General features: G+C 56.6%; 1 protein-coding gene across 7 annotated transcripts in view; it reads left to right on the top strand.

The window, feature by feature from the left end:
- ANKS1A (ankyrin repeat and sterile alpha motif domain containing 1A) overlaps nt 1–18,466 on the top strand; it is a 168,730-nt gene that overhangs the window by 137,250 nt on the left and 13,014 nt on the right. For all 7 annotated transcript variants that reach the window (XM_070361279.1, XM_070361283.1, XM_070361280.1 and 4 more), the window contains 2 exons: nt 3,220–3,286; nt 8,200–8,306. In XM_070361279.1, the coding sequence (XP_070217380.1) occupies nt 3,220–3,286; nt 8,200–8,306 (174 nt within the window). The remainder of the gene's footprint in view (nt 1–3,219; nt 3,287–8,199; nt 8,307–18,466) is intronic.

The following is an 18,466-nucleotide window of genomic DNA, read 5'->3' as shown; positions in this document are numbered from 1 at the left end:
CCCGCACGGACGTCATGGCCACTTCCCTCCTCGCCCTGCGCTCCCACCAAGGCTGGAAGGGCTCCTGGGCTGCAAGTTGTTGGGAGAACTCTCAGATCCTCTGTAAACTAGAATCTTCGCAGCTGGCCTCAGCCGCCACAGTTCACAGAAAACAAAGCGCACTTTCTAGGTTGGATGGCATGGCCCTGAGAGCGCCCTGTGCACCTGCTGCGGACCGAAGCACCCAGCAGCTGGGAAGGCCGGACTCTTCCTGGCCACTTACAGGTTGCCTGAGGGCAACCCCTGGGGCCTGCAGGAGGAAGCCGAGCAGAGAGGTGTCCAGCTCTGCTCTTCCTGACTTCAAAAGGGACTTTGGCAGAATGTCATGAACTGGGCAACCAGGAGACACTGACTCTACAGGCCAGTCGGGGCTTTGGTGTTAGGTGATTGATTATATGATAATCATGAAATATATAATGTAGGTGACTTGACTTTATTTCAAAAGACACTTTGGAATCACCTTCCACTTGAGCTTTTCCCACCCTGACTGTGTGGCCTTGGGAAAATAGCTTTTCATTGTTGGCATTAACTAAGTGGACACTGGGCTTTTTTCATCAGTCAGTTGCCCCTCTCACCATGAGCCGGGCCTGGTGGGTAGAAGGGCAGATAGAACACTCTGGATTCCATCCCTCCTGGTGTTTGCTGTGGTGGTCCTCCCACACTCACCCCCTCAGGGATCCCGGCTGGTAGGCCCATTCCAGAGATAAGGACCCAACACCCAACAAGTAAATGCACTTACTTGTAAGGAAGTTTCCTCACTTTAGCAGCCTACTTTTCTCCTATAAATGCAGAAAAGGAAACAGAAGCCACCTCAGCGGATCTATGTTGAGTGCCTGCTCTTTGCTCAGGTGTGAGGCTTCTGCCCTGTAATGACCGGTGTGTCATTAAACGCCAGGTCAGGCCTTGTGGCCTGGGAATTGGAGAGCGGTTTATCTGGAAGGCAAGAGCTGTCTCCACATATCCCAAAGCGTTTTCTATGGAAGAGCAGGTGACATCAGGGAAAAAGTTTAAATATGTAGAAAGACAAATGTTCTATAACTTGGTGCTTTCTGTAAATGGGGCAAACTGACTGGGAGAGTTAGCCAGGGCCCCCTCCCTGGGACGTCTTCAGTCCCGTTAGACTAAAGTGGTGTGGGAGCCGGGATTGTATGACCTGTGAGCTCCCTGATGCTAACTCCAGATTCTGTGTCTGGAAGAAGTCTCAGGAAATACCTAGGAACTACTTTACGGACGTACTTGGGTTCAAAGGTGTATGTGGAGCAGTATTCATTGTAGTACTGTTTAGAAAGAGAGACAATCGAGAATGCCACACGCATGCCCCCTCTTCAAAGACAGGTGAACACTGGCTGACTATATCGCCTCCGTTTAAAAAACAAAAAAAGTGTTCTTTGTGAACTGTGGCAAGAATTCCAAAATGTGGAATTATTATTATTAAGTGGAAAAACCGAGATCCAGAGAAGCGCACTTGGAACAGCTCTGTCAGAGTTGGGGGGTGGTGTGGAGTACATCCACATAATTGCTTACTTGCGAATAGACCTAAGAGATGCTTGAGAAGCAGGTTATCTGGTTGCCTCCAGGGAGAAGAACTATAGGCAGCTCGGAGACAGCGGTCAGAAAGAGGCCTTTCTCTGAATAACCTTTTGCATCTTTTGAATTTTGAATCATGCAAAGTATTACCTGTACAAAAATAAGTAAAAATATGTTTTAAAACTTTACTAGATCAGAGCGCTGTGGACAACAGAAGGGGAATGGGGAGCAAGCTAACTTTTTATTGAGCATCTACCGAGAGCCAGGTCTTAAGCCAAATGCACTTGAAATGGGCAGGGCCAGAGAAGGGGGTGCTCTGGGGAGGGCTGAGTGGGAGAGGCCTTCTCTTGGAGGGGCACAGCAGACCTGCTTCCCATGCCAGCCTCTGGGCTGCCCAGTCGATGAGGTTTGCCGCCCCAGCGAGAAGTGTTTCCTCTGCTTTTGCAGAGCTGGGGCTGGAGTTAATGTGTACATTAACAAACAGTCAGGGGACTGCATGCCTGCCTGAGCCAGCAGGCATTTCTGTGGTGGAGGAGAAGACCTTCCTGTGCCCTGGCTGCCGGGTAGAGGAGGTGTTTATCCCATGTTGTTCAGCCAGGCTCAAATGTACTGCCTTTGTGTGCCAGCTGGAGGCTGGCTGGAGAGTTGTTATTTTTCTGACTGTCAGACCTAAGGCTCCTTACTTGCACTTAGAGGAAAAAGCATCCACGTCCTGGTACAGGAGGTCTTTTTTTCCTTTCTTTAGAAAAAGAGCAGTGAATGAGCTCATTATCACACTACGCTGGGGGCGGGGGCGGGGGGATGGGGGTGGGGGGGGCTCCTCCTCCTGCCCCCGCCTGGTCCTGCCCCTGGCCAGGTTTCCCGGAGCAGGGGGCTTGGCTCTAGCTCCGGGTGACCAAAGCCAGATGGCTGGGACAGGTGGTCCACATGGCGGGGAGGGGCGATGCTGGAGACATCTGGCTACTCAGAGACCAGCTCTGTGTGCTGTGGTCCAGGGGAAGGACAAGCGTCTGCCCTCTTCTCCCCCAGTGTGGAGCTGTGTGCAGGACTGCCCACCTCCAGGGAGCAAAAGCTCCTCCGTTTAGGGTTACATGCCCCTTCCAGGGCTCTGCTGGTCTGAGCTCTAGAAAATGTCCCCACACCTCAGAGCTGGTGGTCACGCAGTACCAATTATCTATGAGGTGCTTACGAATTGCCAGGCCCTGCTCCAGGTGCGGTGGGTACAGCCCGGAACAGAGCTGGCGCAGCCTCTGTCCTCATGAAATTTAGATTCTAGCAGGAGCAGTGGAGGGCGCCTGCCCTGGCCCTCTCTCACACCCTCCACGCGGTCTCCACTGGGTCTGGAAAGGCTGGAGGGTGGGGGAAGTGATGTATAAATTGCCTCAGAAGGGAGGCATTTGGGCGTTTCCAGCAGCTGAGCCCCGATTGTTACCCACTCACTCCCTTCAGAGCACGTCTTTAGACCCTCGGGGGCAGGGGCCAGAGAAGAGCCTTTCTTGACCTGTGTGAGCTCTGAAACCTCGCAGGTCAGTGCTGGACCTTGGCGTCATCTGGAAAAGTCCTGGAGGCCTGTCCCTGCACGCGCTGCTGGTGAGCTGGCAGTGTCTGACTTGAGCCTCACAGCCTGTCTTGTTCCTTTCTCTTCTGTCTCAGATTGAGAAGATCATGAGCTCTATTGGAGAAGGGATCGACTTTTCTCAGGAACAGCAGAGGATCTCAGGTACCGTACCACACAGCCATTTCCCCCTCTGGACGCAGCCCTCTTGCTCCCTTCTGGCTCAGACATTTCTCTGACCCAGAGGACAGACGTTTAGGGGTGAGAGAGGTCAGCCCAGACCACGTCACGCTCGCGTCTACACCGCCCACCCAGCTGTGATTTTAGGAGCCATGACTCCTTTGGCATAGAGGAGAGGAAAGTGGACAGAGGCATCTTAGGCTGTCTGTGAGGAAGCTCCGTTTTAAAAAGGGAACGACTGTCACTGTTATTTTCCTGAACGTGGGCTTTCTCTGGTTGGCTCACGGGGGCTGCTCCTTGAGTTGGCCCCAGCCTCCCGGGCGGCTCTGCGTCTCCCCGGGAACGTGGCTTGGGCCCTCCTGACCCATGACGGTGGCAGTGCCCTGGCGTGGGCTCTTCACCTGATCGCCTGGAAGGGCTAGATTTGCTGTTCCCTCCTCGTGTCCGTTTCTCCATTTTTCCATTTATTCACCATGTTCACTTCAGAGCACTGTTACTTGGGTTATTCTTTTCATTTCAAAGCCCTGCAGGTGAGCTCTGCCTGCCTTTGTTTGAAACAAAGGCACTAGGGAGGCCCTACCTGAGCTGTTTTCCTTGGTGATAGAACTATGGTTACGCAGCTTGCTCATGAGGTGACATTCTTACGGTGCCTCTCAGAGCACCTCTCACACCCTCCCCTTAAGCCTCTGAAGGCACTCTTGCCACCAGGGCACCTGGGCGGACAGAAGCTGAGGAGCTGGCCTCTTCCCGTCATCAGGGAAGGCTCCCTCTGCACTTAAGGGGCGGCTTCCTTGTTCAGTCGGGAGGCTGTTTCCAAGACTGCCCTGTGAGCCCAGAGTGGAATGGGCCGTTCCCGCATGAGCCCCTGGCCCTGGCAGGAAGTCCGGTGGACGACGGGGCAAGCATGAACCTCAGCGAGGAAGCTGCTGCTGAGGCCACGGGCCTTGTGGGGAGCCTCGGCCCTGTCTCAAAGCCTGATTCTACATGTGCGTGTGTCCAGGGCAAGGTGCTCACTCCCTGTGAGCCCACGGTTTCCTATCGACGACATTTGGATAATCATACTTACCTCTTTTCACTTGTTAAAGTTAAGTAATACATACAAATACTTGAGGTGAAGCGGTGCTTGTTTCTGTCCATGAAACAATTACTTCCTCATACTGAGAAACCCACTGGGTTCCTCGAGCCACCTTCTGTTCAGCAGCCCTGTTTCCCTGGACTCTAGCAGAGAAGGCCCGATTGGGTTGGGTCCATCTTTACCAGTCATGGATTATGCGAGAGGTCTGCACATGTGGCTCTTCTGGCTAAGAGTTTGTGGCTCTGTTTCATGGCACTTTAATAGATACAGTCCAGGGAGCTTAATTGTGGTTTGCAGGCTTTGCCAGGAGCAAGTGTTTATTGGGGATAATGTTTAGGACCGAGACAGACTGTGGCCATTTTCAAAACTGTTCTCTAGGGGCAGCGGGGATGGGTTGGCTGCAGTCAGTTCAGTTGAGGCTGGTCTCCGCTTCCCTGTGCCTCTCTGCGTCTGAGGAGCTTACATCAGTTGTGTATGCTCGAGAGGTTGGCGCAGAAGCAGGCCGTTACCTCTTGGCTTTGGTTAATCGGGAGACGCGACAGCCCTTCTGGAAAACACTCGTTTGGAAGAGTCCTTCTTCTTAGACTTGGTGACAGTGAGCCCTTTCCTTGCCCTGTGTGCCCCACCCTCCAAATCTCACGCCCCATGAACCCACGTGAATGGCGAGAGATGGTCCGGCTACCCACCTAGGTTTCTGGCTCCCAGCACACAGTGTTTTTAGTAGCACTGAGTAGCATCCTCCAGACCCCAGCTTAGGAAAGTTGAGGGTGAGTACACAAAGGTGGCTACCTGAGCAGAGGGTGCGTCCACCCGCACTGCAGAGTCCCAGCCTGCAGTGTCTGTGGGGTGGCCGGACTGTGAAGGGTGGAGTGGGGCTCTGGTCTGCCCGTAACCTCTGTCTGATGTGTCAGAGGGGACTTTCCCCAGGACCTCAGAGAGCACCAGCCTTCAGCTAAGCCCTAACCAGATTTATTCTTCATTTTGAATGATCAGTGTCAGATTCCAAACCATCCTTGGTTTCTGGATCTAGGAGAGGAGACCAGGGCTCAGGGGTCGCCGTCCCAGGAGGAAGAGCAGACTCGCAGGCAGGCAGCCCTTAGCTAAGCAGGGCGTTGCCCGCTGTGACTGGTTTTGCAGGGGATCGTGTCCTGAAAGCCGAGACCCCAAGATGGTGCTTGAATCTAACTCTTATTTTGGGCTGTGGGCCCCTGAGTGTCTGGCACTAGAGCTGGTGACCTGTATCCCGACGGGCCTGTTTGCCAGCTTGTCCCGCTGTCAGGAATCCAGGGAGGGCAGGCCTTCCCGCCCAGGCCACTCTGGCAGCTTTCACCAAGGGCCTGTGCTGTTCAGCCAGTGAAAGAAAACGCTTGACTTTGTTTTGCTGCCATCAGCTGTTTCAGTGGTTGAGTAGGTGTTGAACGTGGGCTGCTCCAGGAGCCCTGTGTCCCGGGAGAGCAGCGGGCCAGCCTGCTGGGGGCAGGTATCTCGCAGCACGTTTAGAGGGTGGCGTGTGGTCCCCGGGTTTGGTCTCCGCAGCTGGACTGGAGGTTTGGTCCCAGTTTCCACTTGTCCTTGGAGTCCCTGGCCGTGTCCTCCTCCCCTGATTTTCACCAGCCTGCTGGGGGCCTGGCACTTCCCTGCTGGGTTCTCACAGCCTGGAGAGAAGTCACTTCCTAAGTTGATTGGTGCACTCACCCGAGAACTCTGTTGTCCTGTCCTTATTGTGTCACCTGTTTTTGTGATACCTCGTGGCTTATCTTCTTGGCAGAGAGGCACAGTCATTCCTGAAATGATGGGGTCGGGGGTGACTTCACCTATAGGCTGTGCCCTCAGGAGAGTGTCACTCCTCTGTCCCCTGTCTGGCTGTCCTAGAAACTATCGGCCAAAACTGTAGGACGTTCCTTCTCTGTTCTCCCTGATCACCTGTCTGCAGCCCCTGGAGCTGGAGGTAAAGTTCGGCCGTCTCTGGCTTTCGTACATGTACACATTGGCCAACAGCTGATCCTGGAGGATCTGTTGGGAGAATCCGTCCTTTTGCTCCCGTGCTGGTTGCTGCTGTCTCCTTCTCCCTTGGTGGCAGCAGCAGCAGCAGCTTCTGCTGAGATGTCCGATCCCTGATGTATTTTCCTGAGCGTGGAAGGGTGGGGGAGGGGAGGGGAGGAGGGGGAGGGCCAGACGTAACGAGAGTGAGCAAGGACTGTAGAGCTGACAGCAGGCAGTGTGGAGCCCAGGAGCCTTTAGACAAAGCATTCTGCTGCGGTTCTGGACACGCGCACAGCCACCAGCAGCAGGCGGGACTACGGCTGCCTGGCCAGGGGATTACGAGCAGGAATGAATCAGCGGCCGGGGGACACTTGATTTCACAGGCACTCAGAGGCCCTCTGCCGAGGTTCCTGGAGCAGATGGCCCCGCTCCGGGGCAGGGGGGCCCAGGCCGCCCCCAGACTCAGCATCTCGCAGAGCTGCTACCGTGCATCGGGAGGCCGGCTGCCAGGGCCCTGACCACCATCTGTTCTGCAGAGGACAGAGGAGGGGGAGCCTGGGACGGTGGGTCACCAGGGTCTCCTACCTAAACCAAGCCACTTGGCCTGCCCACAGGGCAGAAGGTGCTGGGAACACCAGAATGACTTTCACCGCGTCAAGACTTCTCCGGAGGTGATGTTTTTGTAGTTGGTTCTCCTTTTTCCTTCTTTCATCTCTTCTTGCCCACGAGAACCGGAGAAGTAGATGGGGTTAAGGTGATCAGCTCAGAGCATCCAAGGTCTTCCAGGAAGGGCTGAACTTTTTTCCCCCTGCACTGGCAGGCTCCCAGTCCTACCGAGGAGCAGAGCAAATGAGGTCCTCCCTTTCATATTCATCCTCAGAGGAGGGAGGCAAGCCCCGGAGACGCTGGGAAGACAGCTGCTGCCTTTATCACTCGGCCAGAGACAGAGCAGCGCCGACCGGGAAATAGGCTCGCGCCACTCAGATGACAGAGGACCGCTGCGTTTCTCTGTTCTGTTGAGCTGGGTTTTGTCTTCTTTAGCTGAGAACTGGATCTGCCCGCCTGCTTTCCACCCGAGCAGGCTAGTCACCGGAACAGCCACCGTCGGAAGAGGAAGATGAACGCCCAACCCCCGCCGCCCAGCCCCGCCCGGGAAGGCAGCCCCGCGGACAGCGACCTGCCCCGGGAGACGGCCCGCTTCCCGGCGGCCGGAGTGTAGTGGGGTCCCGGCCCCCAGCCCTCGCCCATGTGCCCGCCCGGCCCGCGCCGCCCTGAGCCTCTGCGCACGAAAGCCTGGTGGCCATGGTTTGCTTGTTCCGGGACTGCTGGGGGAAGACAAGTAAAAGTCTCCTTTCTCCGCGGGCCGGGGTCCTGCTGCTTGGGCTGCATGCGCTGGCTGCCCGGGGCCGGGCGCGGAGCCCTCGCTGTGCCTGTGTCCCTCCGCTGCATGAAGAGGCGCGCTCGCCCCTGACTGGCCTGGGCTGCAAGGTCGTGGGACTGGTCCCTCGTCCCCCGCCCCTTCTGGGGCCCGTGGGGACGGACTTTGTGAAATTCCTGCGTGCAGGCGGACGAGCGCCGACCCGGAGAGCCTAGGGGGTCAGCTCCCCCGGCCCCCCGGGCCGCCAGACCCCGGGGGGCGTGGGAGTGGGCGGCGGCCACCCGGTGCCCTTGCGCCACCCGCGGAGGAGGGCCCGGCGCTCGCCTGCCTCCGGTCCCGAGTGTGGCTGCTCCGTGGTAATGACGATGGTGTGGCAGTGCCATCTGTCTTCCTCCGAGTGCCGCTGCTACCGCCTCAATGGTTTCTCCCTTTTCAAGCGTCTGCCGATTCCTCTCTCGTCAGGTGCGCGGCCGCTGGAACAGAGCGTCGGGGAGTGGCTGGAGGCCGTGGGGCTGCAGCAGTATGAGAGCAGGCTGCTTCTCAACGGCTTTGACGATGTCCGCTTCCTGGTGAGTGCCCAGCCCTGGGGGAGGCCGCTCCCGCACCCCAGGCCCCGCTGGAGGTGGAAACTGTACGTAGACCTGTGTCCCAGGAAGAGGGGCCGCGCGGCTGGACGCGGCGGTGGCGCTGCTTTGTCAGCACTGCTCTGGGCACACCCTGTCGGGAGGACTCTTTGCAAGTTCACATCGGAGAAGCAGTGTCCCTGACACATCCCTTGGTCCACTCCTGTCTCCCTCTCAGATCCCGGGTCTCAGATCCCAGCCAGATGCCAGAAGCTCCCTTTGTTCCCCAAAACTTTACTGTCAAGCCTGTGGTCACTGAAGTCAGAAGGTCTCTGGCACGAAGGCCTGGTAGTGGGCTGGTGGCCTCATGGGTGGCGCAGATGGGAGGCTGAGTGGGGGTGGGAAGGATCGGCTGCTTTACTGAGGTGTAACTTTGCATTCTCTTCTTGCAAAGCACAACAGCTCAGAAAGAAAGAAAAACCCAAGTATCCTCTCTGTGGAGCAGGGGCCCACCCGGACCCTGGGTCCAGACCCAGGGCTCCCTGTATAGGTCCAAGAAGCAGCTGTGGGCGGGGTGCCCATGCCTGAATCTCCTCGGGAAGCCCTCCCCTAGGTTGAGCGCAGTGGTGGGGACAGAGCTGACGCGTCCTGTTAGCACTCTGGGTGCGGGGAGGTGCTCACTGACTCTCCCAGCAGCCCTGAGATGTGCACTCACATCTCCATCTTCATTTTCCAGACCTAGAGCAGTGGACTGTCTTACTCACGCTCACGTCTCTGGGAACTGGGGAGGGTAGGACACGAGCCTGGCACTCCGGGTCTGAGGGTCCTGCTTCGCTGCCACGCACACGGCCTGTTTCTCACTGGTGGCTAAGGGGAGTGGGAGTGGTGCCTTTTAGATGCTTGAAGTCGCCTTCTTGCCCGTGCTGTGTTGGGAGCTGGTTTGAGGTTCCTTCCTTCCTGGTGGGCCTGTCCCGCCTCTCACGATTTCCAGGGTGCAGTCCCAAGTGGACACTGAGGTGCCTCCGCTCCCTGAAGCAGATCCCTGACCACGCAGCCCCCTCGGCCGCTGTGATTGAGGGTGGTGGTCAGTGGACCCAGGGCTCCCCCTGCCCTTTACTGTCCAGAGTGGGTCTCTGTGGGGCTCTCACTGACGGGGTGGCATTGGGCACCTCCCAAGTAGTGGGCCACCCAGGGAGCTGGCCCAAGGCACCGCGGGGGACCCTGACTGGGACAGCTCACCCCACCAGGTTGTCTGTGTCCCAGGGCAGACAGCGAAGGCTGCTGCAAGCCACCCTTCCCAAGCCAACTTGAGGCCAGTTATTTTTCAGCTTTTAAAAATACTAGGTTTTAAATAGCTTTTTTTTTTTTTTAACTTGAACTGAGTATATTTATGGTTCTTATAACCTAATCCCTGACTTACCAGGTTCCTTGGGGAAGGCCAGCAAACCCAAAACGGAGGTGAGTGTTCAGCCAGTGAGTGAGTGCACCGCGCCCTTGGTGCCGGCCGGTGAGGGGCCTTGCGCCTCTGAGCACAGCCCTTCCTCAGACTGGCCATCAGGTGGGCGAGGAAGGGTGGCTGTGGGTGTCCCCTGCCTGTGCTGGGGGATCTGAGAGGCTGAGCTCCTGACTTCTCACCCCTCCTCCTACTGGTCTGGAAAGGCTAAGGTGCCCATTTCTTGAGTATAAAAACCCCTTTAAAACTGCTTCTCTGCCCCTCCTTGTACTCTGACCAGAAAGGAGCTGGGCAGGCACCTGGGGAAGAAGTCTGGCCCTGGCCCAGGCATCCACGCACGATGCGGGGCCTCTGTCGGAACACACCTGTTCCCTTTGGGGAGGGGCTCATTGAGGGAGGCCCGCAGCTCAGTTCTTCCAGGGCCTTCCAGGCTCCTCCTGCTGCCCTGGGTGCGAGCCGTTCCCCTCTGTCCTCTCAGTTCCGGAGGGGCGGCTGGCAGGCAGGAAGGCTGATTGCGCCTCAGTCTAGCGCATGGCTTCTCAGGCCTTCAGTGGCCTGAGTGGCCATGCACAGCATCCTGGGTAATTGCATGTAAGTTGCCAGATGGGCTGCAAGGCTAATTAAGTTTTCGTAACCAGAAAAGGGAGGAAGAGAACACGTAAGAAGGGAGTGTTTTGTTTAGAAACATTCCCTCGTTGCATATGGTATAACTTACACTGCGTTAGCTGGTGGCGTTATCCCTGTGTGATTTGGTTTTCAGTAGGTTGTAAATGTTTCTCTTCATTGTGAAATGCTCTGGAGACTCTTCTGCAAGATTCACAAGTGGCTCCCAGGAAGCCAGCCAGGCTCTAGATGTAGTAGGAACGTCTGAGACCAAGGGCTGCTATGGAATCTCCCTGTGACGAGGTCCTCTGAGTTGTGGGAGGAGTCTAGGGCATTTGTGAGAGTCACCTGGCTCCCTCTCAGGGTAGAGGGGACCTTAACACCACGTGGTCTTATCGTCCCCTCTGTGCCCGAGGTCCTTCCAGATGACCTCTGCCCTGTTCCCAGTGATGGGCCCTCCCCCTTGCAAAGGCACAGCCCCTTCATGCTCTACGTCGCTCAGGCTGGTTTAGACCCTTCTTCATATTGAGCCAAACCTGTCTCCTTGTGGCTTCTGTCCCTGGGCCCAAGCTTACTTTTGGGGGCCATGCAGAGCACACTTAGGCCGTGAGCAAATGGAAGACCTCCGTCACGGCCTCCTGGGTCCTGTCTTGTCCAAGCTTCTCTTGGCTTCTCCTCCTGTGATGTGAGACCTGAGCCGGACAAGTGAGTGCTGCAGTTTGAACTTGATTCACACTTTCTTGCCCGCAGGGGGCAGGGGCAGGGGCTGCCAGGCACCCCCAGGGTGACAGGGCTGACCCCGACCCGGGAGCCAGGGCGGGAAGTCCGGCTCACACGTCTGCCAGCCCGCCCACCGCTGGCTCGTGCATCGTAGCCAGTTCCATTTGTCTCACCACAAATCTTGTCCACAGGAAATGGGCTTTTTTAGAGAAGGGAGGAAATGTGTTTAATCAGCACGGAAAGAAGGTAATCGGTGGTTGGCGAGTGTGCAGCTCAAGCGGGCTGGTGCAGGTCCGGTATCTGGAACTCGGCCTCACGTCCCCTCACTGGAGTGTCATGGAGTCAGTGGTGGCGCTCCTCCTGCGGGGTCGGGTGGACATTTAGAAAGGTTCTCAGGACTCTGACGTGCAGGAACATTCACCTTGGAGTGCTGAGTGAAGAAGCTGAGACACAAAAATCCGTGTGCAACATGATCTTAATTTTCAAAATAGAAAGCATATCGAAGTGCAGCGAGTAAGCCAAAAATGTATTCTACTGTTCGTTATCTCAGGGGGATTATGGCTTTGTTTCCTTTTTGAGAGTGAAATAGATTTTCTGTGTTTCCTACAAGGAACGGCTTTGAAATCAGCTAAGCAGATGCTGTAGGCATCGTAACAAATTTGAGTCTAGCTGGGAGAACGCGCGCACACAGCACTGGTAACAGCGACGAGTGCTAAGTACCGGGCACGGAGGAGATGCCTCGCTCACCCAGGGTTCACTGCCTGCCGGGCACCGAGCTGGCGCCCAGCCCTGAGGCGGGTGTGCATCAAATCGCAAACAGGGCCCTGGGCCCAGAGGGTGGAGACACTGCCAGGAAGTGGCAGAGCCGGGACACTCGCCCAGAGCTATCTGACTTTGAACCCCTACATTCCCCGTGCCATCCTGGGGGTTTTGTAGAGGCTGCAAGAGCTGGAAAGACTCTAGGGAGAGGCCCCCACTGTCTGTGGTGAGGCTGGCTTGAGGGCAGAAACGGGCAGGACCCAGAGAGGGCAGCAAGGGGGGCTGGGCCTGATGTTGAGGGGCCTCAAAAGCCACTCTCTGGGGGGCCCCCACGATCTCTGAGTTCTGGGTATAGGGGGCAGGATCCTGTGGTTATGGCTTTGCCAGGCAGGGCACCGGGGAGTCAAGATGCCCACTGGACAGCATGGTGGAGTGCTGATCCACCATGGCACGTGGCAACTGATCGAGGCTGGGAGTTTAGACAAGGGGAAAACGGGAAGGAGTCAGCAGCAGCTCAGGCTGGGCTGGAAACAGAGGCTGAGAGGCAGGCCTGTGCCTCTCCGGGGCAGTGCTGGGGCAGCCTCGTGCGCCTCCCGTCGGTTTATTTCTCCCCTCTGCCCATGTTTTCCTGAGGTGCCAGCTGGTGCCACATGTAGGGGAGAGATGGCAGGTGAGCAGGACCAGCCCCTGTGAGTGCTCAAGGCACGAACTTGGCCAGGGGCTCCTTCTGTACTGGCTTCTGTGAAGCTTCCCAGCCAGGTTCCCAGACCCTTGAGCCCCCCTTCTTGCTGTACCCCTGGATCAGCCTCACTGTTCACCCCGGAAGCCAGGCTGTGCCCTTGGGTTTCCGCCCAGGCTCCTGCCGTGGCTCCTCATCCCCTCTGACGTCCCTGCCTTTGCCTCTCCCTGCCCTGCTGTCAGGCTGCCTCCCCGCCTCGCCATCTCTCCAGCCAGCGCTTGGGGAGCTGACGGCTCTGGGGCGGGGCCGTTGCTGTGCCCCCGTGTGTAGCAGGGCCCGAGAGGGAGAGTTTCCTCACCTGGGTCATTGGAGGGGTGTGGAGCTAAGGCTTTGGAAGGAATGCGTTCAGTTCAGTTCAGTTGCTCAGTCCTGTCCGACTCTGCGACGCCATGGACTGCAGCACGCCAGGCCTCCCTGTCCATCACCAACTCCCGGAGCTTACTCCTTTGGAAGGAATATTCTTAGACAAGTGTGGATCCTGCCTCCTGTGCTAACTCAGTTCTGTGGTCACTTAAGAACTTAGCTCCTCGTTATCCCAGGGGCTGTTGCTTCCTTGTCTTGGCAGAGCCCTTGAGTCTTGAGACCAGAGCCAGGTTCCCTTTGGGCCCCTTCCCAGCGCTTGCGCTCTCTTGCTCCCCCAGAATTACCCAGAGGGCCAGCAGTTGGAGTCACTTAGCGTCCAGCTCCGCGTGCCCCCGTGTGGCACTGGCCTCTCCCATCCCCTTCATAGTGGCGTTTGAGAGCTGTCTTCACGTCTGTTAATTTAACCAAGTGCCCTGAGGATGGAGTTGGAGTGGTGAACACATTCTGTCCTGTAGCTTCCGGGTCTGGGGTCTCGGGGTGAGCAGCTGCTGGGGGCTGTGTCTGGTATCTCAGCACGTCTCTGTGTTCGGTTAGTCGACCCCCAGGGTGCATGTGCAGGAGTGCAGCGGGCAGAGCAGTAGGGCCCGTGTGTCCCTGGCAGACATCAGCTATGACTCAGGTGTCCCTGAGGCCCGTCTCGACTCCCAGCCTCCGTGGACAGCACACCCAGGACCCCAGGAGTGTCACTTGCTCAAGGCTGCTCCTCAAGCAGAAGCCAGGTCTCCTGGGCCCAGAGCAATACCCTCGCCTCGCACTCTGGTGCCCTGTAGCCCCCTCTCCCAGGTAGATGCCATGGCTGGAGACCATTCTGTCCGCACTCTGTCAGGGCCAGTCTACAAGAGGCTGGGGTAGGAGCTGGTGGGGCTCAGGCCCTGGGGACTTCCACCCTCAGGGAAGCTCCAGGGCCTCGGGCAGCTGGCTGAGGCCACAGTTGAGGAAACTGGACAGGGAAAAGCTTAGGAGAAAACATGGGCAGGGCCTAATCACCTGCCCTGAGAAGCAGCTGGGAGTCAGGAGATCTGGGTTTCGTCCAGGTCCCTTGCATGATTTCAGGCAGGTTACTCTGTACCCCCGCCCCATCCGTGTCCCACAGGATCTCACTTGACTGCTTCCTTCTTCTTTCTGCACGTAAGCTCTGAAGACAGCACAGCATTAGCTGTGGTCACCCAGAGCAGCCACTGAGACTTTCCATGGCCGAGTGTGAGAACTTGAGGTGGGAAGGTGGCAGAAGCAGAGATCAGCTTTATCCTCAGACATGCGAGGTGAAGCCTGCTTTGGGTGGTCTTGGATCCAGGCCCCTTGACTCACTGACCTGGGTCTGCACTGGTGACTTGAAGTGCTTATGGCATCTTGACGTCAGATAAGGCCTTGGCAAGGCAGACATTCAGGGGCGATAGGCAGCAGATGGGCAGGAGGAGACTGCGCCTGGATCAGAGAGAAGGGGGGCCCCGGGGCCTTCCTGGGAGAACAGGGCCATCAGGGGTGTGGCTTCCCTCCACCAGGGAGGAGAGCCATCCCTGACAGCCCTCCGCCGAGACTGACCGGGGAGACGGCCTCTGGCCTGCGGATGTAGGAGCCGGTAGCTTCTGCGCTTCATCCTCATCTGAGAACTAGTTGCTTCTGGTCACCCTTGGTGTTCTGTGCCTCCAGCTGAGGACAGGGCTGGGCAGGGTGGGATGGAGGTCAAGGCTGAGCTGCTCCTGCTGCCGAGGATGGCGAGCTTTTTGTAGGGCACCCATGAGCTGGGGACGGCGTCAGTCTGGGAAGTCTTGTGACCACGCCCCAGGAAGGCAGGGGTCGGCGAGGCCAGGCAGCGGCGAACAGGTGCACACAGGAAGTGCTGCGGAGTGCTGGTTCCTGCCAGCAGGTCAGCGCTCAGCGCCAGGAATTCGTTACTTAACCTGCATGGACTGGTGGCTTTGTTCCTGTTTATAAAGTTCTGACTTTGTAAGGGACTTGAACCCAGTTCTTCTTTGGCTGCACTGGGTCTTGTTGCTCCGTGCGGGCTTCTTCTAGTAGCAGTGAGAGGGGGCTCCTCTCGAGTTGCGGTGTGTGGGCCTCTCGTTGCAGTGGCTTCTCTTGTGGAGCTTGGCCTCTAGGGCGTGGGCTTCAGGAGTTGTGGCGCACAGGTTTAGTTTGTCTGCGGCACGTGAGATCTTCATTCCTGGACCAGGGATCGCGCTGCACAGTAGATTCCCAACTACTTGGACCACCAGGGAAGCCCAGAACCCAGGTCTTACTCTTTTACACCACAGCTGCCTTGCCCAGTGGGTAGAGCACAGGAAGCCCTTGACCCCTGGATGAGTGGACACATGATGCTTCAGGGAGCATGGCTTCTATTTTCCATCATTATTCATACCCATAGGCCACAGAGGTGAGCAGCAGAGCCCTGCCATCTTCGCTTCCTCTTCCTTCTCCCAGTGGTCCTCCCCACTCTCCCTGGGCCAGCCCCCTGCTCCCCGAGCTCCCTGGGTCTGGGGCTGTGGTTTGGGGAAGACGTGTGCTCTCCTCGCTCTCCCTCGTAGCCCACCCACCACCACGTGTCTGTGGCCACTCAGCCTGGGAAGGTGGTCCTGGCTCAGACCAGGGTCCTGTCCTGTTCCGTGCTCAGCGACCCGCGCCCAGATGACTGTGCCCCTAACAGCCCTGCTGCTGTAGCCAGTAACGCCGTGGGTGACGTTACAGGACGCACGCGCCCTGGAGAGCGTGCGGTCGTTGGGGGTCCATGGCAGACGGTTCAGTGCGCAAGCGTGTCAGCATGTGAAAAGGCAGGTTAAGTAAATAACATATAGACCACAGTCCCAATTCTGCCAAAATATTGTCACTGAAAAGACTTCTCCCAAATGGTAAGCTCGGTCCCCCACCCCCACCAGAGGCAATGGATTTGTAAGTGGCTTTACATTTTTCTTTATACTTTTTTATTTTCAGAATTTTCAAAAATAAACTTACAACTTTTCTACTTAGAAAAAAATTTTTTCTCCTTTAATATGAGGGAGAGATTGAAGCAGGGCCCAGTGGAAATCTGCAAAGTCCTGGAAGGCAGAGAAAGCATAAGTATCACATTGAACCAGCCAGGGCCCAAGGAAGCACTTAGCTACCCCCTTGGTGCCCAGCAGCTCTGGAGGCGGCCAGGGGCCCCGATGATGTGGTCACTGACCTAGCTGCTCAGGTGTTAAGGAGCCTTCTTAGGGGCTCAGGCAGGCCCCACAGATCAGTACAGCCAGGGGTGTGGTGACTGTCAGCCGCTCAGCACACTCAGCTGGCTCTTCCCTCATCCTCCCATCTTCCCCTCCCCTAATTTGAGAAATCTGCTCCTGAGGTCTTCATCTGCATTCTGTGTGCATCAAGGCAAGCCCCTGACCCCTCACCCCAGCACACTTATCCTTCTGGAACAGCTCTTCCTACCATCCCTGTTCCTCGAGGCCCAAGAAAGACTTGGGTGGGGCGGGGAGGGGGAGGAGCATCATTGCGGGGCTTTTCCCCGGAGGCCCAGTCAGGCTGGGGACAGTAGCTCGGTCTCATTCTTTCTCCCCCAAGAGAGGAGGTTTCAGCCTTTGTTTTTTTTTTTAATGACTCCTGGCAGGAGAAATGGCTGAATGGTTGTCTGAGAAGAGAGAGAGGCCATACAGAATATGGAAATTAGGCTGGGGGGGGCGGGCCAAGTGGCGGGTCTGGAACTACTGCTGAGGGACAAAACCCCTCCCGAGGAATCCAGTCTCTGCCCAGCGGGCCCTCTTCGTCAGAGCTCATGGGCCTTTGTTGGAGCAGAGGTCAAGTCCTGCCAGGGCTGACACTGGCCGTGGTGGGGCAGGGGGACAGAGCCCAGGTGTGCCGTCTCCCAGCCTGCCTTTCCACAGGCTGGCACGCTGCACGCACACGCCTCTCCAGGAGGATGCGCCAGGACGCTGCTCACGCCTGTCCCCTCCCCCTTAGGGATGGAACCTAACCAAGCCAAGCGTCAGCAGTTCTGCTTCAGATTTCACTTAGACTTGGAAACTAATAAAATCTCAGGAAATCTCTGTTCACTGAAATGCTTATTAGGCCAGTGAGCCGTTCTGCTCGGTTAGCTCCCTAACTGTTCGCTCACTGGGAACTTGGAACGCGGACTGGCATATAGTCAGCTCTTGGTCAGCATTAGTGTGGCAGGAGGTGAACAAAGTAGGAGGTCCCCTTTCCCCATAAACCTCCTTGTGAAAAGGTTTCTTCCTCAGCCAGGAGAGTGGAGTAACTTCCAGAATGTTTCCTGTCTTTGAGGATTTGGGGGCCTGATAGCCACCACACAAACTAATCCCACAGAATGTAGACATGGCAGGTTTAGGAACTCAGGACCCTGCGCTGTGCCCAGGGCATACTCCGGCAGCTGTTTGCTCTGATTTTCCGTCACGTCCTTTGTTTGGGACATCTGCCTCTTTCTCCTCAAAGCTGCATACGCCCCCATTCTCTTGCCTGGAGGTCTGGTTCATGATGGCCTTGTCTCCACTTGGATCTAGTTTCCTGGTGGTCAGGCTTCAGTTCAGTATTAGCGGTACCCTAAATGTTTGTGAAGGCTTCTGAGGGAACGTCAGGGTTGCAGTGGGTTTTCAGAGCGTCGCTGCAGTGCCGCCCTCTCAGAGGCTCACTCTCGGGTCCTCGCTGAGGGGTCCTCATCGTCACCAGAAAGCCTGCCCCCTCTTCCCCCACCGCTTTTCCCCACCAGCATACCCTAGACCTGGGCCCAGAGTAACGACAGGAACTCGGCGTGGCGACTCTTGGATTCAGGGGTGACTTGGAAGCTGGTCAGACTTGAGAGTGGTGCCAGGGCCCAGAGGACACTCTGCAGGCCCAGGGATCTCTAGGGTCCCAGCAGAGGGGTGTGCCCTGCAGCCTGAGCAGAGTAGTCCGGCTTTAGAGCTGTCTTGCTTACGGCCTGTCCTCTGTGAGGCCAGATTTCTGTCACCAGGCACAGGCTTTCGGGAGGCTCCCACACCAGCAGTCACTGCAGCTTGGGCACAGAGGTGAAGCCACCAGGTAATGGTCTGCATGAGCTGGCCCCACTTACTAACCTTCTCTGTAAAGCGGGCATAAATAATATCCACCTCAACAGAATACAAAGTCCGGAAAAAATCCTGGAAACAGGAATTTAGGACACATCAGAAGTCATTTCAGATTGGTGGAGAAAAGATAGCTCATTCAAGAAATAGACCATCTGCTGCCTGGAAAAAAATATTAAGTGGACCCTTAAACCTTATGTCAAAATAAATTTGAGGTAGATTAAAGATTGGATTGTAAAAAATGAAACTGAAGTTACGGGGGAAAAACTGTGGAAGAATTGTTTTAAAAATCCCAGAAAGGATTTTCTAAGCCTGATGAAACTTTAGAGAAGCTCCATGAGAAAAGTGGGAGTTCCAGTGCAAGCAGACAGCTTCTGCCTGAACAAAGCCAGCGTAACAGTTCAGGGACAAAGACAAACAGCAAAGACACACGCCCAGCTCTTCATAGTAAAGCGTTGATTTCCTCACTGTGTAAAGAGTTCCTGCAGATCAAGTGCAG

The sequence above is a fragment of the Bos mutus genome, chromosome 23 (assembly GCF_027580195.1).
Source record: "Bos mutus isolate GX-2022 chromosome 23, NWIPB_WYAK_1.1, whole genome shotgun sequence".
NCBI classification, from domain to species: domain Eukaryota; kingdom Metazoa; phylum Chordata; class Mammalia; order Artiodactyla; family Bovidae; genus Bos; species Bos mutus.
The sequence above is the reverse complement of the archived record's forward strand: the minus strand, read 5'-3'. Positions and strand labels throughout refer to the sequence as shown.